General features: G+C 37.4%; 1 protein-coding gene and 2 long non-coding RNA genes across 5 annotated transcripts; 1 reads left to right on the forward strand and 2 right to left on the reverse strand.

The window, feature by feature from the left end:
* Positions 1-1,693: 1,693 nt before the first annotated feature.
* On the reverse strand, positions 1,694-21,101 carry LOC131314526 (metacaspase-9-like). Its single transcript, XM_058343225.1, has 4 exons — positions 20,633-21,101; positions 12,896-13,506; positions 2,618-2,652; positions 1,694-2,007 (listed from the first exon to the last, which is right to left on the reverse strand). Exons 1-4 carry the CDS (start codon positions 20,970-20,972, stop codon positions 2,004-2,006), a joined length of 990 nt encoding a protein of 329 aa, XP_058199208.1. The 5' UTR covers positions 20,973-21,101; the 3' UTR covers positions 1,694-2,003.
* Positions 14,460-17,516, forward strand: LOC131314530 (uncharacterized). The gene is made up of 3 exons (XR_009196433.1): positions 14,460-14,775; positions 16,621-16,685; positions 17,297-17,516. It is a non-coding gene; the product is annotated as an uncharacterized LOC131314530 (long non-coding RNA).
* Positions 21,102-25,005: 3,904 nt separating the features above from the next.
* Positions 25,006-27,062, reverse strand: LOC131314529 (uncharacterized). 3 transcript variants are annotated; one of them, XR_009196432.1, is made up of 5 exons: positions 26,773-27,062; positions 26,582-26,676; positions 25,667-25,724; positions 25,388-25,452; positions 25,006-25,155 (listed from the first exon to the last, which is right to left on the reverse strand). It is a non-coding gene; the product is annotated as an uncharacterized LOC131314529 (long non-coding RNA). The 3 variants fall into 3 exon arrangements; XR_009196430.1 differs by lacking the exon at positions 25,388-25,452 and having other exon boundaries at positions 25,012-25,155; XR_009196431.1 differs by lacking the exon at positions 25,006-25,155 and having other exon boundaries at positions 25,162-25,452.
* Positions 27,063-27,621: the final 559 nt, after the last annotated feature.

A 27,621-nucleotide genomic window follows, 5' to 3' on the forward strand; every position in this document is an offset into this window, starting at 1 on the left:
AACACTGCAGCCACCGAACCCAAAAGTGGTGACCGGCCACCGCACGCATGTGTGGTCCACTTCGGGCCCGCACGGATAATCCAAACCATTCAATAATTTTAAAAAAAACCGAGTGGGACCCATGAGAAATCACCCCCGTCCGATAAGTGTAAGTACTCGACCCAAACTTCCAATAATCAGATGATCCGAGTTGTTCAAAAGTGAAAGATTGAATCGAGCACCTACGCGTATCGGATAGGGGTGATTTCTCATGGGTCCCACTCATTTTTTTTTAAATTATTGAACGGCTCAGATTATCCATGCAGGTCTCGGAGTGGGCCCCACATGTGTGCGGTGACCGATCACCGCTTTTGGGTTCGGTGGTTGTAGTGTTACTCACCCGGGTACGAGGTCCCTGCATGATGAATTCAATTATGTCATTTATTTTTGAGGCATCGTAGCAGATCGATCTGTCAAACCCGAGGCAGTGCTCAAACTTTTGCGAAGACAAATTGAAATGTCTACAATCTCTCATGTTCCTGAAATTTAATGCTGTGTTTGGTTTGATTTTTGAAATTTTTTTTGAAAAATAGTAGGGATAATAAGTGAAGAGAGATAGAGGGAGAAATGATGGAAGTAGGAATAATCTAGAGGGAATCTAGGGGGAATTTTTTTAAAAATTCTTTTTGAAAACTAAATAGGGGGACACATTGATCGGCACCCTATTATCCTAAACAATAGGGAGAAAAATTCTAGCTTCATGCTTCCATGCTGCTCAACACTTTGAACTAGTCGACCGATCCTTCTGTAAATTAGCCATCCGATCGATGGCCTTTAAGAGGCTTCACAACTACACTTTTTTTAACATTCTCAGCATCTAGGGTTTAATGATTTTAACTTAATATTCCAATTTTAGCATGCAAATTCGTTATTTGTTTTGCACTTGGACTAAGTACTTACTCCACGTGATCCATTAGGTTTATTGAAGAATTATCAGTCATCAACCCATTATCCAGCATAACTGTAAACGAGCCGAACTTTGTCGAGCTCGGACTCTGCTTGTTTAGTAAACGAGCCGAGCGTTAACTAGTCGAGCGTTATAGCCCTAAAGCATAAGCAAGCAAGTAATAATACCATCATTTGCCCTCCAAAGAAGTCATCACCATGATGGAGAAAACTTCTATTCCTGAGAAAGCTACACCAATGGGACATTTAGGCTCCGTTTGTTTCAAAGTAAAAATGTTTTTTGATGTAATAGTTTTTATTTATTTATGTAAAATGATTTTGCAAAAAACAAAAGATTCTTTTTATTTTTTGGTGTTTGGTTGATAGTAGTAAAATAATGTATGTATGTATGTATATATTATATACAAAATTTTGTTGTCTTTGATGAAAAAGCACATTGTTAGATCATAGGTTGATGAGATTGGGGCCGTGAGAGACCTCAGTAAAGTAACATAATTATTAGTCGAGCTTAGTAAATATTTTCAACCATATGAAGTAAAATATTTTACCTGGAAAAATATTTTTCTGTCTTTTGCACAACCAAACACAAAAAAGTAAGTAAAAATTTTTCAGCACCCAAACAAACGAAGCCTTAGTCAAATCCATTCGAGACAAATTAACAAGGAAACCCTAGCATAGAGAAAGAAAAAAAAAACCTTGTAATTACTAATGTCACATCCGAATAAGAGTAGTGATCGTGAAACACCAATGCCACAAAACACCAAACGAGGGTAGTTGTTTTTTATTTGAAACAAACTCAAAGCCAAATAGGTCCAAGTCAACACCATGGGGCACAACCACGATAGCTGTTTTTAACAATTTATTTGGAACAAACTTAAAGCCAAATAAGTCAAATTAACAGCATAGGGCACGACCATCCCATGAACCAACAATAACAAAAGAAAATCCAAGTATCTGGCACAAACGTTTCAAATGAAAACCAAGAATGCCACACCTTGGAAGTCAAACACAAGAAATTTCGAAAGATGATAGTCAGAGTCCTTGCCTTACTTCTCGACTCACCTGAAAAAAATATTGCAATAAATATGTCAGCTGAAAGCTCAATGAATGACAAACCATTTATATTATAAAAGGTTCTAAAATAGTGATCAAAATATTTTACAGAGTTGACATAAATTTGGCATATGAGATATACAACAAAATAATAGATTAACCGTCTCAATGACAATTAGAATATGATATCTAACAACAATGGGGAACCACAAGCAAATATTAACATGCAGGTGCCAATGAAACAAATAATTCAAAAGTCCAATATCGATCTTGAAGTCATCACGAGTAGGCAGCCCATGACATTTTCACTAAGATGATTCGGAGAAGGTGAACTCTTTTTTTCAACTGTTGAGTATTAAGGGTTATTTTACGAGCAAAACACATGGCACCAAAACGCACGACACAGCCAATCCCTACCCAAAAGCACTACCCTCCAAGTCTCCAAGGGCACGTTTGATTTCTTGGACTCGGAGGGGGTTGGGATCAGGGGAACATGGGACTAACATGTTTCCTCTTTATTTATAGTTCGGTGTTTGTTGCGTATTATGGGAGGAACTGAATATCTAAAGACTATTTCATGAAAAAGTGGCCAATATGGAGTACTATATAATAGTATTACCTAGTTTTGCTGTTCGGATCCCATTTCCAACACTCCTGAAAGAAAAATATTGCAATAAATATGTTAGTTGAAAGCTGAATGAATGGCAAAACACGTATATTATAAAATGGTTCTAAAATAGTGAACAAAATATTTTACAGTACTGTTGACATAACTTGGCATACAAGATATACAAAAAAGATTACTAATAGATTAGTCAAGTGAACCATTTAACCAATAATGGGTCTCAATGGTGATTACAACATAATGTCCAACAACAATGAAGAATCACATCCAAATAGTACCATTCAAGTGCCAATGAAAAGTCTTAGAGCCAAAAATCTATTATGACCATTTAAGATAAAATGATCAGAAAAATAAGATCTTGACATCGGTTCAAACATATTGAAAATTGAAACACTTAATTTTTTAATTATATTTTTTAATATATAAACGGTGTAAAAATCTATTATGACTATTTAAGATAAAATGATCAGAAAAATAAGATTTTTTCACCTTTTCAAACGGATTGAAAATTGGGAGGAGGATGATTTTATGGAAGGATGATGAAAATTGGAAGGGGGATGATTTTAAGATAACACGCAAGTGCTTGCCAGTTTTTATGGAAGGAGGATGATTTTCGCATTCCAATTTTCTCCGGAGGCACTCCTCTCTTTGTCTCTATTAGGGCAAAGTTACTAAATTACCCTCCTCTACAGGCACGGCCAGCCCCAAAACAACATCATTCTGGACTGTTTATATATTAAAAAATATGATTAAAAAAATAAGTGCTCGAATCAATCCGGTTGAACTGGTGCGAAGATCTTATTTTTTTTATCATTTTATCCTACATGGTCGTAATGAATTTTTGGCTCAAAAGCCTTTCAACGAGCACCCTAAGACTTCTTATTTAGTTTCAGGACTCTCTTAGGGTGCTCATTGAAAGACATTAGAGCCAAAAATCCATTATGATCATTGAAGATAAAATGATCAGAAAAATAAGATTGTGGCACCGGTTCAAACGGATTGAAAATTGGAATACTTATTTTTTTTACTCCATTTATATATTAAAATATATAGTTAAGAAATTAAATGTTCAAATTTTCAATCTGTTTGAACCGGTACCAATATCTTATTTTTCTGATCATTTTATCTTAAATGGTCATAATGGATTTTTGGCTCTAAAGCCTTTCAATGGGCACCCTAAGATAACTCTGAAACTAAAACCATTTTTTTCATTAGTTTCATTAACGGTGTTAACGATTTTACCAATTTGGAACATAAAACAAACTACAGGATTTATTTGGTTGCAATTGAAACTAGATGGACGAAATTGAGACAACCGTAAAACTAGATGGATGACTACGAAAATTATCCTATTTTTTATGTGTTTTTGTGGTGGTGATTTTTTTCTTCGGTGGTGGTGGTGATCAATCTGTTTCTCCAGTGGCAATTTTGTCTTTCTACTTCATAAGAACTAGGATTGGATTATGAATACTAAGTCCATGGGGTATTAGCAATACCCTCATTTAGGGGGCTTGCTCATCCCATGGGATACACAGTTCGGAGGGATTTTGTGTTATCTAGAGGGATTGTTAGTCCAATCCCAAGTAGGGGTGGCAAATAGGCGGGTTTGGGCCAAATTGAGTAAGTTATAAGTGGGGGAAATGACGGCCCAGGACGTATTTTGATAATTAATACCCGCCAAGGACAAGCTAAGAACATTTGTTAATGCTGAAAATGTCCTTGGTAGGTATTAATTATCAAAACACGTCATTGGCCGCCATTTTCCCTTATAAGTGGGTTGGGTCTTTAATGAGTCATTGACCCATTTAAAACCCATTAGTTATGAGCCTAATTACCCATACCTAATCCGACCCATTTATTTAAAACCCGACCCAACCATTAACCCAATTATTATTATTATTATTTTTTGAACGGCATTAACCCAATTACATATATATTAAAATTTTAGAATCACTAAAATATCCATGTACACCGAAATGACCATATTACCCATATACATCTAAATAACTAAAATACCCATGTACAATAAAATTACCATATTATACATCTAAATGACTAAAATACCTATCTAAATTGGCATTTTGAGGTAAAAGAAAATTAAGAGAGAGAGCACGTTGTAGCAAATGTCGTTAGAAAGGTTCAGATAATCAGGGCGGGTTTGGATTAAAAAGTAAGGAGTGATTTTTTTCGTCTTTATTAAAAAAAATTGCATTTGGTAGTTTTGTATCAAACTTTTGTGAATTATGGCTTCGTCTCGACGAGAGGAACCGAAAAAGTAAATTTTTTTTTATCAAAACTCATAATTTTTTTTTAAAAGTACAAAAGTAAGTCAAAAAGACTATTTTTTGACTTATTTTTTATCTTTTACAAAAAAATATGGGTTCCGATACAAAATTTATACTTTTTCGGTTCCTCTTGTTGAGACAAATTAATAAGTCACAAAAATTTGACGCAAAACTAATAAATGCAAAAAAAAAATTGAATAAAGACAAAAAAAAATCACTCCCTATTTGATTTTAGTAAGCCTATTATTTTTAAGTTAATAGATAAATACTTATTTTTCAAGATATTTTTCTATTCAAAGTGGAACCCACCGAATTTTTCCCAATTCCAAGGGATAGAGAGAGATTGTAAGAAATGGAAAGTTGGTTTGTTTTGTACTCTTGGAAGAGAGAACGTGAGAATTCAGTAGTTTGATTTGGTCTGTACTATGAGAGAGAGAATTGGAAAGTAGAGAGGGAGAGTGTGCGTGTGTGTGGGGAGCAGATACAAGAGGAAAGTCCCTCCGTTTGACTAGGAGGGTATAAGCAGTTAAGCACATTAATACTCCATCAGGAGATCGACTGAGAAGGGTTCAATTAGCTGGGTCATGTTTATGATTTATTGAGTAATTTAAGTTGACTCAATTAAAATCCAACTAAAATCCAATTAATAAATGGGCTGGATTGGGTCTATTTTTTAGTGGGTGAGTCTGGATTAATTAATGAGTTTGTGTTCAATTTGCCACCCCTAATCCCAAGACCAAATCAGGTTAACAACCTTAAAGTCTCCATTTTGGAGAACTGAGGATCCAAATGTTCCATGGGTTTCCAATCTCCATATAAATTTGAAGACACAAATCCAAAACTCCGTTTTGGAGAATTAAAATGGAGATGGGTTGGAGTGCAACAATTCTCTCTTTTGAAGAAATCATCATTCTTTATTTTTGGAGAAATAGAGACATGTGTTGGAGATTCTCATTATATGTTATCTCCTCTTGGACTCTATTACTCATCACTACTTTTAAAAGAATCAAACACAGTACGCATTCCAAATAGAACATTAAAAGAAGAAAGATAGTATAATTTATTCGTAGAATAGAGGTAAAATGGACAGTATGATGCAATTGAATTTCACAAAATTAGTGACTAACTGTTTTTCTCAAAAAGTGAGCAAAATTAAGTAAGCTTGTTGCGGGCATGCCAAGACTGGATTGCAGTCCAACTTTGTATTCAACAAATCTGACTTCGTATGTAGAACAGTTGTGTACGACCTAGAGGGTAAGGCCGTATTAAGGTTCGTGGTTTACCTTTTAAGGAAAAAAGAACTTAAAATTTCTTAACCGTCGTTAGAAAATGGAAGAGAAAAGGACTGAACGTAAATTAGAAAGACTCCATTAACAGTTTAATGAAGTGGTTGATACAAGAAAAAGACATAAAATCTAGGCTGGGCTAGATAGATAAAAACTTTGCGGGAAAGTAAAGACAATTGAAAGATAAATTGGATAAGCCGTGGGCTTGATTGGTCGGGGACCCTTGCCAAGTCCTTCAATTATGGTATTTATAGTTAGATATTTCAGGTCTTGAGCTGCTTAGACTGATTCATGCATGGCTGTCATGTGTCTCTTTTCCTTCCTCTTTGCTCCAAGAAATTGGTTGCAGGCCTTCCAGGCCTTAGAGCTGTTTATATACATGGGAAAGTACTGAAAAAGGAAACTTAGTTGCCTTTAGAGAGAACCTTCTAGGTTTTTAGGTTTTTGAGCTGCTTCTAAGCCTAGAAAATTGATCAAAGCTTAACCTTGGGCCACCTTGGTTTGAAGGCCGATATGCCTTTTGTAAGAAACAAGGACCAAAAGCAACTTTTACTAGCTTTAAGTCCTTTCTTGTGGGCCCTTCATCAATAAAAATAGGTTCTTTCCTCATGAAGATCCAACACAAAAGAATTTATAGGGACTGGTTCTGCTGGCTTGGTTTGATCTGCTTTTGTAGGCCTGAATAAGCTACTTAGCCAGCAGCTTCTTGGTCTGAAAGAGCTACTTGGGCCACTGAGTTGCTTAGGCCTTTTGGACGGCATGAATGCCACGTGTCCTAAGTTTTACTTCATGCTGACGAAAGATGGCTAGTCAAGCTTTGAGCTGCTTAGAACATGACTAAGCAGTTTAAAGCCTTCTTGACTTAGTGGGTGCTCTACTGCATCTGGGCCAGAACATGGGCTTTAACTGATTTGGACCTACTCTAAATATTAATGCGGCCCAATTGCGGCCCGCGATAAATTCTATCAAAGGCCAAATTCAAGCAAGGCCCAAAATATTATTTTGGGCCATTAATCCATTAACAAATTCCTTTTTGGAATTTGGTCAAAAATGGGTGTAAACACTAATGCCTCCATCGTCTTTCTGATGGAGACAAAAAATAATGTGGCCTTCTTGGAGACCATCCGCCGTAGATTAGGTTTTGATGCAAGTAATTATGTAGATCCTGTTAAGTTAGCTGGTGGTTTAGCTTTATGGTGGAAAAGGTGAAGTTTCTATTGATGTGGAGATTTCAACCAAAAATATTGTCCATACTGTTGTTACTGATAAGGTAAATTCGTCTATTTGGGCCTCTTCTTTTGCCTATAGGTGTCCTTCGACGGATGGGAGAGATCAAATGTGGGAGGAAGGAAGAGCTTAGATGTATTGGCCAATCTGAGATGCTTCCATGGTTATGCATGGGTGATTTTAATGAGGTTTTGAGTATTGGGGATAAAGTGGGTGGTTACCTTCCTAGCTAGAGGAGACTATCCTCTTTTCATGAGATGCTGAATGCCTGTGGTCTGGTTGATTTGGGATTCAAGGGGCCAAGGTATACAAGGAGAAACAATAGAACTGGTGGGGGTTTTATTATGGAGAGGATTGATATGGCCTTTGCAAATTCTAAGTGGAGAGAACTTCATGACAAAGCTCTGGTTTTGGTGGAAGTAGCCATTGGGTCCGATCACAACCCTTTGATTCTCAATACTTCCTTCCCTCTCAACAAGGTGGTGAAACCATTCCGTTTTGAATCCTTTTGGACTACGGAGGGGGAATGCAAATCCATTATTTCTGAGGCATGGTTACAGGTGTATGATGGTTCAAGTGTGCAAAACACTCTGCGGTTGCAAAGAGAAATTAAAAGTGTGGAACTGTGTAAAGTTTGGAGATCTGCAATTCCAAATTGCTGTCATTTGAGGATTAGCTGATGGATGTCCAAAAGAAGATTGAGCAAGAGTACAAGGCAGAGCTTGTGGAGATTGAAAAAGGGGCTTTCATGCAAATTGAAGGACCTATGGCAGAAAGATGCTCTATTTTGGCACCAAAGGTCTCGGATAAAATGGTTGCAGTTGGGAGATAAAAATTCCCGCTTCTTTCATCTATCCACTATTCAAAGACGTCAAAGGAATCACGTGGTTAAGCTGAAAGATGGGGATGGAATGATGTAGGACAAAAATGGAGAATTTTTGTATTTTATTTTTATTGTTTTAGAATAAGATTTTGATTAGGAATATTTTCGTTTAGGTTAGAATTATTAACTTTCCGTATTCAGTTTGATTTTGATTTCTACCTTTATTAGGATTCTTGGTCTACAAGAATTAGGATTTTATTTTAATTAATTAGGAAATATCTTTTATTTAATGCCGCTTGTTTTGGCATGATTTATTATTTCTTTTACAGTAGGATTTCTAGGGTTAGGGTCTTATAAAAAGGGCTGTAACCTATTCAATTATTAGACTTTATAACTTTTATCAATAATATTACAGAGATTCTCTCTCTTTTTCTTGTGCGCAAGATTTGCTCGTTGCGACGAGTTGTTTATCTCGTTTGGACTAGTACGCTAACTAGTCTCTCGTGAATTCCGCTGCGTCAAGTGGTATCAGAGCAAGGCTTTGCCTGGTTCGATGTCACCAAACAAAGTTGAAGACACACCCATTGACGTTGGTCGTGGGCGTGCTGACCTAAGGAAGATGATGGAGGATACCCGAACACAAATGCAGGATCGAAGCACTCAGTTAGTCGAAATCCGTCAAGATACTCGCACTCAGTTTGCAGAGATCCGTGATTTACTGCATGGGTTGACTCTACAAATTCGCCAAAGGCCAGAAAGGGTTGAGAAGGATCGCGCGTTGGGATTTGCCCATCGCCAACCTCTTAACCAGAATAGGAACCGCGTTGAGGGATTTGCCCGCAACCAACCTATTCACCAAATCGTCTCCGGAGGATATTCTTATTATCACTACGATAGTAGGAATGAATTTGAAGGCGAGTTATTCGAGGGCCATGATGATTATCAGTCGATAAAGCGACAAACAAATTTCAGGTATTACAATAAGTTGCCAAAATTTAGTGGTCTTGAATTTTTTGAAGATCGTTTGGATTGGATATTGGACATTGATGATTTTTTTGAGTATACGAAAACTCCTTTTGAACAAAGGTGGAGGTTTTTATTATTGAAGCTTACGGGCCCGGCGCTACAATGGTGGTTAAAATTACAATCGTCAAGAGATCGATTGGGCAAGCGTCGAATTCATGCATGGTCGAGAATTAAAAAACTTTTGGTGGAGAGATTTTTGCCCTGGAACTATGAGGAATTACTGAAGGAAAAATATGGGCCAAAGCAACAGAATACAACCATTATTGTCAAAGATGTTGAAGAAGTTGCAAAAGAGGAGGGAGATCGGATTGAACTTGGTGATGAAGAAGAAGCTGGTGATGAAGAAGTTGGTGGCAAAGAGGAATGTTTGAGTGCCCCTATGCTCGAACATCGGTTGGATTTAGATGGAGGTGCAACCAATGAGGTAATTGCAAGCAAGGATGAAAATATCGCAACATTGTATCAAGTACGAGAACCAAAGGAAGAGGAAAGTCATAAATCAGGACCTATAATTTCTCGACATGATGATGTCTTCCCTAATATTGAGCCTTGTGAGCCACACGGAAGTATGAGTGGTCCCAATGGTGAATTTGGTACAAGATCTCTTAATGCTACATCATTCATACATGATGTACCAATTAATTCTGCTATGGATCAACATAAAGAGAAATTGGAATTTCTGCATGACGTTCAATTTATTGATTTTCTTGGGTTGGAGCAGTTTGAGTTTTCACTCAATTCTCGTATTGTGAAAATTGTCAATCAATTGAAGTGTGCAAAAAAACTATCTTGGCGAGTGTACTTTTATTGGAAGACGAGCGAGAAGTTGAAGTATTCCAAATATTTATTTATTTGGAAAGGCAGATGGCAAGTTTCTAATGAGAACTCGAAGGCGAGTTCTTTTGAAGAAAAGGAGACTGATGTAGGACAAAAATTGAGAATTTTTGTATTTTATTTTTATTGTTTTAGAATAAGATTTTGATTAGGAATATTTTCGTTTAGGTTAGAATTATTAACTTTCCGTATTCAGTTTGATTTTGATTTCTACCTTTATTAGGATTCTTGGTCTACAAGAATTAGGATTTTATTTTAATTAATTAGGAAATATCTTTTATTTAATGCCGCTTGTTTTGGCATGATTTATTATTTCTTTTACAGTAGGATTTCTAGGGTTAGGGTCTTCTAAAAACGGCTGTAACCTATTCAATTATTAGACTTTATAACTTTTATCAATAATATTACAGAGATTCTCTCTCTTTTTCTTGTGCGCAAGATTTGCTCGTTGCGACGAGTTGTTTATCTCGTTTGGACTAGTACGCTAACTAGTCTCTCGTGAATTCCGCCGCGTCATGGAATCTGGCACACTGAAAGCAAAGAGATAGGAGGTATCATTAAATCTCATTTTCAATCCCTTTATAGTGCTCCTCCTAGTAGGGATTTTGATGATTTACTAAGTTTAATTGAGGCCTTTTTTTCCAAAAGTATTGAGATGTGGTTGGAGATGATATTTTTGGTGTTGTCCAATATTTTTTCCTTGATGGGGCTTTCTGAAAGAGATGAACCATACAAATGTCACCTTGATTCCTAAAGTGTTGAACCCGGAGATGATTAACCACTTTAGCCCAATCAGTCTTTGTAGATTTATCTACAAAATTATCTCGAGGTATTAACAAATAGACTCCAACCTTTCATTCATGGTTTGATTTCCAAGCAAAAATCTGCATTCATCCCAGGCCGTCAAATTCAAGATAACATCATAGTGGCGCATGAGGTGTTTCACTTTATAAAGCATAACAAATTTGGTTCTAAAGCTTCGGTGGTCATTAAGCTCAATTTGAACGAAGCCTATGATGGCGTTTGCTGGGATTTTCTCCGCAAAGTTTTCGAAAAAATGGGGTTCGATGGAAAATGGATTAACTGGGTTCAACATTGTGTTTGTACGGTTAAGTACTCTATTAATGTGAATGGGGTCAAGTATGTCAGGTGCTTCCTAGTTGCGGGCTTCGTCAAGGGGATCCACTTTCCCCTTATTTATTTCTTCTAGTGGCAAATGTGTTTTCAGTGCTCATGCAAAAAGCAGTTTGCAACAAATCCTTGAAAGGTATCAGATTTAAGAGACGTTGTCCAATTGTTTCCCACCTCCAGTTTGCAGATGACTCACTGATTTTCCTTGAAGCAAACCCCCAAATTTAAAACAGTTAGCAGCTTGTTTCAGTGAAGCCTCTGGACTTTTCGATTAACGTGCATAAGTCCAGTCTTTTTTTCTCAGCCAATGCCTCCATGGGGATCAAGAGGAGATTAAACAGATTTTGGGCATGGAAGAGATGGAGTATGGTGCTAAATATTTGGGGCTTCCAGCTGTTTGGGGGAGATCAAAAAAGGAGTCTTTGGGATTCATTAGAGATAACATTATGGGGAAAGCTCAGAACTTTGGAAAGGTAAACCTCAATCGTGCCGGAAAGGAAGTTCTTATCAAATTTGTGATTCAAGGTAAGCCTTTGTATCCTTTTATGTGCTTTAAGGCTCCAATTTCTCTCTACTCAAAACTTAACTCAGTGATTAGTAAATTCTGGTGGGGGAAAGGAGAGAAAGGAGGTGGCATTCATTGGGGTGCTTGGAAGAAATTAATGATCTCAAAAGGGGAGGGTGGTTTGGGATTCAAAGATTTTGCCTCATTCAATATTGCACTTCTTGCCAACCAGTTTTGGCGTTTGATTAACAATCCAAATGCATTATGGGCAAAAGTTTTAAAAGGGCTTTCCTTTCCTGATAGCTCTCCTTTGGAAGACCATAGAGGTTCATCTCCTTAATGGATTTGGTGTAGTTTACTGGAGGGTAAGGAACTATTACAACAAGGGTTAAGGTGGAATGTGGGGAATGGGGACTCAATTAAATTCTGGGAGGACGAGTGGGTACCAGGACTACTGGAGCAAAAATCAACTCCTTGACTCCTGAGCAGTGTGATTGGATAAAGGTGGCTAATTTTATTGATCTGAGTAATCAATCTTGGGATGTAGGAAAGTTGAGGAACTGTGTATCTGAGGAGGAAACTCAAGCCATTTTAAAGATACCCATTAGCATTTCTAAGAGCCCAAACAAAATGATTTGGCACTTTAATAGCTCCGGTAAGTACTCCGTCAAGTCTGCGTATCACAAAGCTTTCAAAAAGACTCTCGATCTTGCTTCAAATCAGCCTTCATCTTCCTACACTCCATCTAAATCTATGTGGACAAGGTTTTGGGCTATCCCTACAGCCCCCAAAGTGCGCCATTTTATGTGGAAAGTGGTCCATAATTGGTTGGCAAGTAAAGAGAATTTATTTCGTCGCAAGTGCTCGCACCAAACAAATTGGTCTTTTGTTTGGTGTTCTAGGAATATAAACTTGGTGGCTCACTGGCTGGCATCCAACTGCCTTAGTAGAAAAGTTTTGTCTCTACCAGGTTGTATTCCGCCTGGGATTTCACTATTTGCTTGTTAGTTGTATTCCGCCTGGGATCTCCCTAGTTAGTTGGTTGTTTTGTTTCTTATGATCATGTCACAAAAAAAAAAAAACAAGTAGAATAGTGAATTTTGAAGATATACTCGTAATTAATTTGGTGCAAGGGATCGATGATGTGGAGCATACCCGTTCTATCGTCCCCGCGAAACCTGCATCGGCATTCGCATCACTGCTATAGAGGCAAGGGTGTTGAGGGCGTGGATTATTGTCGTGCTTCTCCATATCCTCCAAAACTGTCCTGACCGACGTCACAATGGCTCTATTACTGCACCAATAATCACTCTTCTTCGACCGCACCGCTCGAATTAGCGCATGAGTAAATGCTCCATGATACTTCCCGTCAAACGGCCGATCCAAAGATATCTCGTTCGACTGGCACCCGCTAAGCAGAACCCCCCGGTCAGGCTCCAGCTGTCTATCCGAGGAGAGCTGCTGCTCCGATCGACGAAAACTAAGGCTGGCATCATCTCCAAAGGCATGTCGCATGAGGGCGTTGACATCGGATGTTCCAATTCCTGTTGAAGCACCAAGGTGTTCAATTATTTTTTCGAAGGAAATGGTTTTGGCTCTGGCGTTGTGCGGAAGCGGTCCTGTTTGGGGAGTCCAAGTGTATGGTGAACGCGGTCCGATTTGCAGTGTCTCTTTATCGATGAGGCCACCGCTATTGCAGGAATCCGAGACCATATGGAAGCTTGCTCCTCTTGGAAGGCGGTTTACCAGTTGCCTGAACTCATATTCTACAAAAGAGAGTTACAAAGAATCTTAGTTGTAGACTCAATAACGAGGGTAGTCCTATGGTACCATACGCACCATGATTTTAAACCCTTGGATTTAAAAATGAATAATTCAGACCACCTATTTATTAAATCAATTAATAAAATAAAAAAAGAGCTTAGCAGGTAACAGGTTGTTCTCTTCTCCTTGAATCTCTCTCCCTCTCGCTTATGTGTAAAATACTACAAATATAAATATAACCACAATTGTTATGACAACACAAAAAATTGGCATTTTCTTACCATAATGTGTCGTACCAAAAGAAATTGATCAAAAGATACCAGATACAAGACCAAAATATGTCGTACCACAATCAATAATTACTATACCCAAGCAAAATACATGTCTAAAATTGAAGGCTGTTAAAGATAAGCTTAGGGTGTGGAATAAGGAAGTTTTTGGTGACGTAAACCTTGCTCTACAACAAACTAAACCTGATCTCCACCAATTTGAGTTACTAGCTGAAGAGAGACAACTTTAGTGAGGATGAAAAGGCCTTAAGATGCAAGTCCAAAACTAAGTTCTGGAGACTCTCCTGTTTGACTGAATCTATGTGGAGACAAAAATCTAGAATCAGTTGGTTGAAATTGGGGGACAAAAATACTAGGTTTTTTCAAGTGATGGCCAATAATAGATTCAGGAGGAACATGGTGGGATCTATTAAGGCTAATGGAAGAGTGTCGGAAAATTCCAAGGCAATTAAAGAAGCAGTGGCTGAATATTTCTGCACCAATTTCAAAGAGGAACGAAGAATCAGACCTGTTTTTTTTTTTTTAGGGGGGGGGGGGGGGGGGGGGGGCTGTTGTTTTTTTTTTCGTGGGGGGGAGGGGCTGTGGGGGGATGGTGTATACCAGAAAACTTAGTCCATTGGTATCTTCTTACTTGGAAAATCAGTTTGATGATGGAGAGATTGTAACACCCATCCCGGGATATTTAGAGTTTCAATTTAATTTTGAGGTTTGGAGTTTAATTTGTATTTGTTGGATTCTATGAGGGGCCTTGGTGTGATTTACATGGAGAATTGTTATTGGTTTGGAGTATAAGTTGAGAGGAGAGGTGACCACATGGGATTTCTTCCTAAGTGACTAAATAGCCATCAGGAGGATATTTCCTCATTCTCCCCAATTCTGCCGAGATAGCGAGAGAGAGGGGGAGAGAAAGGGAGGAGGAGGTCACGGCTAAGGGGAGGGAGGAAGGAGAGGTCCGTTTTCGACGATCCAACTCGGTGACAAGTAAGTTCTTGTACTCTAGAAGTGTAATCCATGTTTAATTTTATATTTGTGTGGTTAGATTCTCTATGGATTGAGTTTTGGAAGGAAATTGACAAAGTTCATGTTTTGGGTCAAATTCGTGGGTTTTGGTAATCTGTCTTTTGGGGGCCCTTCTGCTAGGAATCAATTTTTGGTGTCTTCATAACTGTAAAAGTACGTTTCAATACGAAGATTTCGGTACCAAGATCATGCAAAACCGATAATCACACAATTAGTTATGAATTTTTGAATACTGGCTGTTTGCTGGATGTGCGATTCTGTGCGTGGCTGTCTTCTTTTAACTTTCTGGGCATGATGAACATTTTGGGTGGCTTTGGGTCTTTTACAGGAGCTGCATATTTAAGTTAAGAAGAGATTGGCGTTGGAATCAAGTAATTTGGTTAAGTATACAATTTTTGGTGAATTTCTAAAGCAGGGTTGGTTGACTGGGGCGAAAATGGTTGCGAATTGGTTTTTCTTTTGATTGTTGGGTTAACCTCCTCTCGTTTATGAACCTGGGATTTTAACTGAGTGTAGGGCTTGTAGTGGTGCAACTTTTGGTGTTGATTTCAATATTTTTGGGTTTAAGATGAAAGAGTTATGATTTTTCAATCAATTTTACTTATTCCCGCGTAGAATCTGGCAGCAGCGACGGACTTTGGTATAATGGCCATAACTCCTAGCTCGGGACTCGAAATGACACACCGTTTGTTTTGTTAGAAACTAGACACATAGAGCTTTCCAACGATACATCCCATGCATCATGGGTATGTCCGAGCGATAACAGATTTGTATTTAAAGTTGACCTAAATTCTGCCTTTGCACCAGTTTTTACTGTTATGTTGAAGCTATAATCGTAAGGCCGTAGTTAGGTTACCCGAACTCTGTTTTTGATGTATGACCTATGGATTCAAAGAAGAAGAAGTCTACTTTTCAATGGTTTAAGTGTTGCCCTGGAATTCATGTTGTTTATTTAGATACGGCCAAAATAAGACAGGCTGGTTGTGGTTGTCATTCCTATTTTGGGAGTTTTGTTGCGTTGGTCTGTTTGGTTGAGATTGTACACTTGTGGGCTATGATACACGGACACGGACACGGACACGGATACGGACACCGAAACCGACACCGGGACACGGAAATTCTAAAAAAATGGGAACACGGACACGGCGGGGGACACGCCACGTGTATATTTATTTATTTATTTATATATATATATATAAATAATTAATTAATTATAGTTTAGCACCCAGAAATTTAAAAAATAATAATAATTTGGCCCCAAATTTTTTTTAAAAAAATTACAGTTTGACCTCGAATTTTTTCAAAAATTACAGTTTGATCCCGAATTTTTCAAAAATTACAGTTTGGCCCCCAAATTTTAAAAAAAATTACAGTTTGGCCCCTGCTGTGTCCCCATCGGTGTCCCCAGTGGTGTCCCGCCGTGTCCCCAGCGGTGTCCCCCTCAAAATTTAATATTAAAATATGGGACACACCACGTGGCGTGTCCCGTACGTATCTCCGCGGTGTCCCCGTGTCCCCGTGTCCTAACACTGCGATTCTTCGACTTCTAGAGGTATCGGTGCTTCATAGCTTGTGGGTCTTTATATTTGATATTTTTGGGTGTGTTGGAGTACCTTGGAGTATGGAAGAGGTGTGTGAGGTCTCCCGGGTATGTGGGTACTCCCAGACACCTCTAGAGATTTTGGTGACTTTGTGTAATGTTTGCCCCATTAGCTAGTGTAGAAGGCATGTTATGATTTGTTAGTCTAGCATTTGGTTTAACATTCCTAGATGTTCATATGCTAATATGGGTTAACTTGTGGCTAGGTATCAAGCCGGTCTTTTAAGAGGTGCCGAAACCATAAGTTTGGCATACTCCAGTCGAATGAAAGGTGAGTGTGTCTGATATGGTTCTTCTCAATAAGATATTGCTATGGTGGTATGTATATATCTTGCTAATGGTATTTTAGCTTTCAATATGATTATCGATATGTAAATAATGCGGTGGAGGTGATCATATATCAATGATATCATGCTAATCGAGGTTTAGCTATTGATATGGATATATGTGGTCGAAATTGTATATCATGCTATATATTGTTTTAGCTAATGGTATGCATGCTTGTTGTATGTTGATTGTACCCGTGAAAGGATTGTGGAGTGAGTCACGCCATGTCGTATGCCATTCCGTCTAATTAACGGAGGTTGGGAACATGGTTTGCGGGACACAATGCCTTAGGTACATGGGAATGTGGCAGACGTGTCACTGCATGCTTGTGTGATTTATATTCATGCTGTCGTTGATTCAGTTATTGTTATGTGGTTGTTTATTAGATAATATTGCTATGTTTGGCGGATGTGGTGGTTATAACTAATGTACTCATATGGGTATTGCAGTTATGTTGGTGGTGAATATTCTTATTGATATTCTTTTGGGTATTGTGACATTTTATTGAGCATTTCTATATCTCACACACTCTGATTTTCCTTTTTGGACTGCCAGATAGCAGGTGGTTTAGAGTGGGTCCACTACTGGTCAACGCCTTGAAGAGTGCTGAGACTCGTGTTGGGTGATGTCTTTGGTTAGATTGTTGTGTAGCTGATTCGTCTAGAAGTTAACCTACATGTTATGTAATTAATTGGAGAGGGATATTTATTATAACTTGTGAGTTGAGGTTTTGGCGTTGACTTGGTTGTATTTCAAGTACGAAGTCTTCCGCTAAGTTGTATTCTGATTGGTTGTAGAGTGTGGTGTGGTCTTTTGTGTGGAATGCCACGTGACCGCGCTGACTCGGGCCCATTCTGGGTGCCGTTTGCGGGGCGGGGCGTGACAGATCATATCAATGTCAAGAGATCCCAAATACAAATAAGATGAGGGAAAATGCCTATGAATGCCCTCATTTTCCTAACCTATTAAGAGTTCCAACCAAGTTGAAATTATATAAAATAGAGAATGGACGTGACATATTGAAGGAAAATTTTGTAATTTACTTTATTTTCTTCAATTTTTTTGTAGGACTTCCTTATAAGGTAATTTCGGAGGGACCCACTATTCTTTTTAGAGATTTTAGTCTCCAAAATGGAAGTGTAATCTCCATTTTTAGAGACCCAAAAATAAATTTGAAAACCAAATCTTTAAAAACGACGTCGATTGGTCCCTCCAAAAAATTTCCATTAAATACAAAATGGTAAAAAAAAAAAAAAACAGAGTAGATAAATTATGAAATCTACCCTCAGTTGTATCACATTCATTCTCTATTTTGAAGTTATAAAGCTTGGTTGGAGTTGCTCTTACTTTAAGTCCTTAGGGATCGTTTATTTGAAAGGACTAATTGTGAAAACACGTTTCTAGTATTATCTATACAATCACGCTGGATAAAACAATGATGGAATTATTAATGCTATACCTCTGGTGGTGTTGTGTATGTCAAAATTTGTAAATTTTTGTGTTAGGGGCATTTTTTAACCATATATAATTTGTCTTCAATAATCCAAGTCTGTTACGAATCCCGTCAAACAAGCAAGCCTATGAAATGTTAAATTCCATGGAGATCTCCTCATTTATCAACTTTTCTCACACGCCCCCCTCAACTTTAAAAGCCCAGTATCGGTTTACATGTTCTGATTTTATTGCACTTAGGCCCCTAGAGTATATTTTCACAACAGATTTGACCCGAAACACTAACTTCAACATTTGACCCTCATACTTGTGTAACATATCATTATTATTACCTGGAATTAATAATCCTAAACTTGACTATTACACCCATTTAAGCATGTGAGTCACCGACTCGCCATATTACCCTTGTGGATATTAAAATCATATAATGAAACCTAGATATGCTTTTGACAAGAAATGAAATTATTTTATGTCTTACACTTGATTTAAACCCTTAAATCAAGATACCATTTTACCTTGAGGGTAGTAAATTGACCAAAAAACCCTTGGGGGTGTTTTTAACTACAAGTAACACCATAGACATAAAATTCGCGGCATTACACCTTAAGATTGAATAATGGAATATTTAACCCTCGAGTATGAAATATTATTCCTTTTACCTCTAAAAGACTTGAAATTACTGATTGACCCATAAAGTTCATAATAATTCAAATCTAGACTTAGGATGTGATTTTACCTCATGAATCACCCTAAACTACGTAGAACTTAGTAATAATTATTAAATCCTTAAAAAAAAAAGATTTCCTATTGGCCCCTACAAATATAGAACATACAAATTTACCCTCCCAGATTCATAATTTTACGTTTTGAAACCTTGTAAGTTTTGTCGTAAGATGAGCGTAAAATATAAGCCATTGCATCTTTATCGTAAAATGTATAAAAGGACTATATTATTCTTACTTTAATAAACTCAATAGTTTGTCAAATTACAGTTAAACCCCAATTGTTTGTCAAATTAAAGTTTAGCCCTATTAATTGTTAATCTATAATTTAACCCCAGTAGTTTAAGAATTCATAGTATAAACCCTAAACTATAATAGATTACAGAATGACCCCAAGACTTTAATAAACTATAACTAATCCCACTATTTCCAAACACTTAAATCGAATTCGAAGAAAAATAAATACGAGACTACCCTTATGCATTCAAATACACAACTACCCTTAACTTATGCTACGAATAATTGTGTTCTGTTTCATTACCGAGAACTTATAAATAACATAGGCTCAAGGGGTGTTTTATGGATCTAGAGAGATCACGTAGACGTACGTTGGGAAGTAATGAGAAAAGGGATTTCACTTTTTAGTTATAGGGTTATCTGCGCGCTTTGATTTGGTAGAGTACGTCTTGGTAGAGTTGGTGATGATAACGTTGCAAGATAAGATTGCTCCAAACTATAAATATGAAGATATCATACGGACTAGATGGTTTTTCCTAATAGATGCAACTCTTTTTAGAAGGGTGGGAGCAGGGGCAAGCTATGTTGGGCCCGGAAAGACCCCGACCCCAACCCCGAGTTTAATTTTTTATATTTTTTATATACCTAATTTTGAATATTATCGATAATTACTCATGTTTAGACACTAATAATCTTAATAATTTTAGTTTCATTTGATAAAAATTGATTATTTTACATTTTCATTTATCAATTTTTTTTCATAAATAAAAAATAAACACGTGACTGTACATTCAAGTAGCCTAAAAAAAAAAAAGCAAAATGATTAGTATACTTTAATTACTGTATTAGGCTAGAATAATTTTAATATACAAATTTAATGTATTGAACACCAAAAACTTTATGATATATGAGTAATAAGTATACGTTCTGATAAAAAAATATATGATTATTAATCAGGTCCCCTCGGATCAAAATCCTGACTCCGCCACTGGATGAGAGAGAGAGAATGGAAATCTTGAAATACTGCAATAATAATTAAAAAGAGTCCTGATTTGGTCGAGAGATGATTGAAATACGATCTAGTATTCCGTCTCAATTTAAGTGTCTTCTTCCGTCCCAATTTAAGTGTCCACTACAGTTCTGCGAGTCATTTTTAATGGCTTATATCTCTCAACATTTATTATATTTTATATTTTTAAAATCATTGTTTTATAGAAATAATTGAGATCTATCAAATAAGATTCATATTGCATATTTTTAGCAATATAAATTGAGAGATATAAACAATTGAAAATGACGCACAGAAACGTAGTTAATACTTAAATTGGGACAAAAGGAGTATCTTGGTGGCCTATAATTTGGACCTCTTATTCAACTTCACCAATTCTACCTAGAAGAGCTCTACCAAAGTCGAATCCGTAACGTACACTTGATTTAACAACTAGCGTAAATTAATGTCCGAAAAGCTTTGTTAACTTACTAGTGATGACATTCAAATCGCAACCCACAATTCCCTGTTCGCCAGAATCTTCATCAAGGGTACCGTGGCCGCTGAAGTAAAAGAAGAGGATATCACCAGGCTTCGCCTTGTCAGACATTTTATCAAGCGCCTGCTTGATGTTGGCACCAGTACTCAGGATCTGTGAACCAGGCTCATCTTTCAGGAGCTCGATGTGACTCCGATGAAATCCGAGGAGCTCTATGAGCAGACGACGCATCGCTTTTGCGTCGTTTATGCAACCACGTAGTTTTTCACGGTCCTCTACTGGGCTGTTACCGTAGTTGCAACCTACCACGACAGCCCACCTGTTATCAGCCATCTCCACAAGCTTTCGAAATTAACGCAACTCAAATGAGACGATTAATCGTGATTTCTTTTGAAGTTTTTAGTGAGATCGATTACTTCAATGGCGTCTTTGAGTCCTAGGGAAGTTCTTAAAGCAAACATATAGGCGCACGTCTTAGTTTACTTTCGAAGTCATTGCCTATATTTTACTATTATTATCATTGTCTGTATTTTATTGCATGTTTAGTTTACTTAGAAAGTCATCGCCGCCGCATAGTTTCTAGGTTTGCAACCGTGTGATCGCCGGTGGTTTCTTGGGTCGCCGACTTGGGAGCTTGATCGGTAGGGGGCTAGGTAAGAGAAGGGGTGGTTTCTTGGGTCGCCGACTTGGGAGCTTGATCGGTAGAGGGCTAGGTAAGAGAAGGGTTGCTCAATAACGGAGGGAAGTGTACTTTTTACTTTATTTTGTATTGGAAAATTTATAGAAATGGTCCTCCTAGTTGTACCCAAGTCTCATTTTCATTCTCCAAGTATCAATTACAACTCTTTTAACCTTCAAGTTTAGTTTTCGTACCAAATTGGTCCAATTGATAACTTCTGTTAGCCAAATTGGACGGAAAAAATCAAATTAATGGCAGTTTGGACGTTGCAGTTCGTACCAAGTTGGTCGAATTGATAACGTATGCCCTCAATCTGATTTTTTCCATCCAATTTGCCTGACTGGCGTTATCAATTGGACCAATTTGGTACGAAAACCAAACTTGAAAGTCAAAAGAGTTGCAATTGATACTTGAAAGACGAAAATGAGACTCGGGTAAAACTAGGAGGACCATTTCTATAAATTTCCCTTTTGTTTTTGTTCAGATTTAATCTCGTTTATGTCCCGATTTAGTCCGGTAGTTTGGTCATGTGCTTAGTAATAGTTTTATTTTCTCCGACTCTGATCTCGCTAGGCGAGTTTGAAATAGGGCTACGCATATTATGCTCTGATTGCCCTCTCTAATGGTTTGTCCGGTCTGTGAAGGCCCATTTGCCCCCATGGGATTTCTCTATATTGTGTAGGTTTTCGCCTCACAATTAAATACAACTTCTCACATTTGCTACCAAAAAAAAAAACTATAAAATACAAACTGTGGAGGTGGAAGAACCAAACACTACCTTCTTGAAAGAAAAAGAAAATAAAAAATTATTATGTTCCTTTGTTTGGTTTGAGAGGAAAAGGAGAAGAAAATAATCAAACAAAAGACTGTAAAATTTTGTACACTTTTCTCCATCGGTTTTTTTAGTAGTAAATAAGTTTTCTTAAACTTTCCTTCTCTTTTCCTTTCTTTTTCTTTTCCTTTATTTTCCATAGGTACCAAACCGAGCGTGAAACTCTCCAGTGTTTTCCCGGCAGTTGTTGAGGATTACCCGTCGGGTTTTTTTGAAGGACAAGCCAAATGGAAGAGATAGCAGAACAAGAAACATTAGAACAAGAAACGGAAGAGAGAGCAGAACAAGACCACCACCATTATGTTATCACGCCACAAGAGTGAGGTCTTCTCGTTACAAAAGCGAGATCTTTTATCTCATTTTTTTTGCCCTAAAATCTTTTATCATGTCGCTAGGGCGATGTTATTTTTCTTTTATCTCGCAGGAGGAGCGAGGTCTTTATTCCGCGCTAAAATCCACTTTTTATCTCAGTTTTGGACTTAAACATCACGTTATGACTAAAAACTGTAATCTTTGTAAATCTCCTTAATGTAACCCGTATTTATTATTGTATCAGTGTCATCCCAGAAATATTTCAAATCATACCTTACCATGTTCAAGCATTTAAAGTCATTTGTTGAATAGTCCTCTGGTTACCAGTCAATTTTTTCTTCCTAATTCATTTATTTTCTCCGACTAGGTACATCGCAACTAGACTTGATGTGGTATTCATTCATTTATTTCCTCTGGTTAATAGTCCTCTGGTTACCAGTCATGCCCGTTGAATTAAACGGATGTGGAATATTTCTGAAAGCGTAGGCTGCTTAAGTTTGAACTTCTGGAGCTCACACTCGAGCAACTCGATGAAATCAGATTCCTCCTTCACCATCTCCTCCTAAAACTTCACAAATCACAGGAACAAAAAAAAGCCCAATTCAGTTTTATGATTTTTATGTATTCTTTGATAGGATACGTATTTAATCTATAGAAGACATACTATTGTCTTTCTATATTTCAAAAGCGATAATGATAGTAGTCTTCAAAACGTGCAAATGCAAGTAACGTTTGCTAAACATGAAGTCACCAAAGACTAATTCTTTGGCTTTGCTTCTCTTTTGTGTCTTTCTATATTCTTTGGCTTTGACAAAATATCTGGGATTTTGAAAATGTAGAGGACAAAGGTAGAATATGGTTGAGAAATCCAAAGTCAGCGAGATTATTATTTTTTATTTTGCCGTAAAAGCGAGGTCTTTTATTCCACGCTAAAATTCACTTTTTATCTCAGCTTTGGACTTAAACTGAGATAAAAAAATTTAAGCACCACTTTTTATCACGTTTTGACTTAAAACCGTAATCTTTATAATGTCCTTAATGGGACCCCCACCCATATTTATTATTGTAATGGAGCCATCCCAAAAATATTCCAAATCGTACCTTACCATGTCCAAGCATTTAAAGTCATTTGTTGAATAGTCCTCTGGTTACCAGCCAATTTTTTCTTCCTAATTCATTTATTTTCTCTGAAAAAAAACTACTCATGTGTCCTCTTTGAAGCCACTCCAGTTCCAACTTCTCAGGCTTAAGCCACCTTTGAACCATAAAACATTGAAAATTTCCTCCCATCTTCTTTTCCCTTTTATCTCACTACACGATCAAGATCTTTTATCTCATTCTTTTTTGCCCTAAAATCTTTAATCACACTACAAGGATGAGGTCTTTTCTCTTTTATCTCGTCACAAGAGCGAGATCTTTTATCTTATTTTTTCTGCCCTAAAATCTTTTATCACGCCGCAAGAGCGAGGTTATTTTTCTTTTATTTCGCCGCAAGAGCGAGGTCTTTTATTCCGCGCTAAAATTCACTTTTTATCTTAGCTTTGAACTTAAACTGAGATAAAGAAATTTATGCACCACTTTTTATCGCGTTTTAACTTAAAACCGTAATCTTTGTAAATGTCCTTAATGTGACCCATATTTATTATTGTAATAGTGCCCTTCCAGAAATATTCCAAATCGTACCTTACCATGTCCAAGCATTTAAAATCATTTGTTGAATAGTCCTCTGGTTACCAGCCAATTTTTTCTTCCTAATTCATTTACTTTCTCTGACTAGGTACATCGCAACGTGCAAGGCACGTTGTCATGCCCGTTGACTAATTCTTTGGCTTTGCTTCTCTTTTGTGCCTTTCTATATTCTTTGGCTTTGACAAAAATATCTGGGATTTTGAAAATGTAGAAGACAAGGAAGGATATGGTTGAGAAATCCGAAGTCTAGCGGTTATTTTGTATGCCAGATTTCCCAAAGTACTCATTCTTTGCCTTTCTGTTATTTATTTATTTATTTGCACAAACTAATGCAAAGAGCTATCTATTCCACTTTTTTGTGACGTCCAGAGCATCTTCATTTTCTGGGGTGCCTCCTGTTGGGTTGGTGTTGCCTGGACAAATTTAAGTAATCGATTACTCCAGATGCATGTTGTTGTGGGGCATGAACTAAGTTTGATTTCCCATCCTAACAAAAACATTGTCCAGATTCCTGTTGGGTTGGTGTTGCCTGGACAAATTTAAGCAATCGATTACTCCAGATGCATGTTGTTGTGGGGCATGAACTAAGTTTGATTTCCCATCCTAACAAAAACATTGTCCAGATTTAGACTTAAAGAAGTGGTTCAAGCCTCTTTCAAATTCTTGCATCATAATTAAAATCCCTAAAGCTAACTATTCAAAAATATGTAATAAAAACTGCACACGACACAAAGCATTTGACCTATACCTACAGATGAGTGTCCCCGGCAAGCACTAATATCCAGATTTGATTAGCAAGAAATCATCTTCAATTGTCGATGGCAGACACGCAGTGCGAAGATTATTTGATGATCAAGAATAATATTAGACACAAAAAGTCAATAAATTATTATAAGAGCTAATGAACCTGTACTCAGAAGGATAAATTGGTTTTTTTTTAGTAACCTTCTGGAGGGTGTAGTTCCTACGAATATGGATTGAATAACATTGTCCAATCCCAACACCTATAAGATCGGAAACCACAACATGCACACATGTAACATATCAAAATGGACACTCAACGAACTGCAGGGTAGCATATATATAAAAATAATGGCATAGCTTTTACTGGCAATACAAAAGACCATATTAACTGGAATGGTGGTTCCACACTTTGACTATTCAAACTGATTAAAAAGCAAAGCATGTTTTTTTAATCCACACGAATAACTATCATAAAAAGTATATAAGATAAACCTTTAGTTCTATAGCACATGAATGAGTTATGGACAAGAGCATCAAAGCACCTAACCAAATTACCCCTTAAAGTGAAATAATCAGCACAACAAAGAAATAGCACATAATCAGGAAACCTCTTCTACTAAGAAAATCCATTGAGGAGAACATCTTCCACATCAGATTCACTGATGAAGGCAAAAGAGTAAGAAAAAAATGAAGGGACATAGTCCCCATATATTTTCCTAACATATATGTCTTGGTCGTGTCTTGCAGATAAGGAGGGCTAGAAATGTGTACCTTGAGTTAGATATGCTTGAGAGAATGATAATCCTAATTGAAGGAGCCAAAACTCCACCTACACATGGGGAATATAAGCAACATATATAGAAATTGCACCCAAAATACTAATATGAATGTTTGAAAGTAAATAGGACATGCTTGTGGTTCTACGAAGAATATTGAAGCACGAAGAACCTGTTCTTCACGTTAGTCCAACGGGAAAACTCCATCTGCATGTTAACCGAAGAGGAAAACGCAAGAACAACGCATATCAATTATTTCCTGTAGGGTACTACAATTGAAGCAGAAGACAAAAGGAAACATACCGAAGAGTATGAAATCAAGGATTCCAGATTTGAAGCTCCACTTTCAAACCAATGACAATTGAGTGACCAAAACCATAAATCTAGAATTAAACTAATCACTATCAACCTAATCGAAGGCCAGCCATTCAAGTGTCACTGAGAATGTAATGAAACTACAACAAATTGACTCCCATTTCAATGGATAAAGTTACTAAAGACAAATCAACAAATATATTCAAATTCCCTAAAAAAGAAAAGAAAAAGAAGTCATATTGATGCTGGTTCAGCCCGCATACCCAAACAAAATGCATTTTTTCCTCACTCATTACTCCCTAGCGATGCGCTCATCAAACCAATCAGCCATAGAAATTACACCAACACCAAAACAACCAATTAAAACAAACAGACTCTAATTTTCAAACAGCAGAGCCCAAATGTAAGAAATCACCAAAACCCCACATCCTGCTAACCTAGTTAAGCCATCGCAACGGCACAAAAGTGAACATGCAACACGAACGTGAAAGGAAAAAAGCTCTGAAAATTTTAAAAAATTAGCCTCAATCAAAATCCAACACAAGAAAAGCACTTTAGCCAACAACCCAAAAATCACAAAACCAGAAGAACAAACCAGAAACCGCAAACCGCAAAGTGAAGATCTGAAACGAAATCAGCTCTGTGGGTGAACTCAAATTTTACAAATAAACCGCACTTCCTGCCAACCTCCTACAAATAAACTAAGTACAGTAAGTTAGCAGAATATGCGATAGAGGTTACAGCATGGAGTAAAAATATTTAAAAATGTAAAATCATCTCAATTACCTAAAATCAGGGTATGTGATTTCTAAGAGTTTTAGGGCCACAAATCACTGGGTATGTGATTTCTAAGGTAGAAATTTGAAGGGCTTTAGGGTTGATTGAGAGTTTCGGGCATCAATAGGCTAGGGTTTTAAACATGAGTAGTTGCAGTGGAAGTCGATATTGAGGTATGGTAGAGGTCAATTTAGGGTTTTGAGGTATTGATGGAGGTCGATTTAGGATTGACAGAGGGCGGGGGGTTCTGAGAGAGAGTGACAAATGTGATCCGTCTTTCACTCGCAGAGAGAAAGAGAGAGATACCTGGTGGTGGTGCCGCTGATGGAGAAGAGATGCGGTGGTGCGGTGTAGTGCTGGTGGGCCGGAGAGGCAGAGAGGGAGTGGATAGAGAGGAGAGAGAGATGAGGGTTTCTCGTGGGGTGAAGGTCTCGATGTACGTGTGACTGTATCTGTGTGAGAGCTGAGAAGATGACAAAGGACCAGATAACTTCACCCCATGCGCCACGTAGTCCAATATGTAGAAAACGTAAAATGACAAATCTAGACAACCCACCAAGCACAATGCCCCTGCACTAAAGGGGCAAATTTGTCCAAATTGGACCAAAATGCCAAGCGAAAATCACCCCAAACCTGTTCTTCTTTAGAAGGGGTAGGATAGGATATGACAGTTATTTGATTGTGAAAGAGAAAAAAACTACTCATGTGTCCTCTTTGAAGCCATTTCAGTTTTCAACTTCTCAAGCTTAAGCCACCTTTGAACCATAAAACATTGAAAATTTCCTCCCATCTTCCTTTCTCTTTTATCTCGCTATACGAGCGAGATCTTTTATCTCATTTTTTTTCTCTCCAAAATTT

This window comes from Rhododendron vialii, chromosome 13a (assembly GCF_030253575.1).
Source record: "Rhododendron vialii isolate Sample 1 chromosome 13a, ASM3025357v1".
NCBI classification, from domain to species: Eukaryota; Viridiplantae; Streptophyta; class Magnoliopsida; order Ericales; family Ericaceae; genus Rhododendron; species Rhododendron vialii.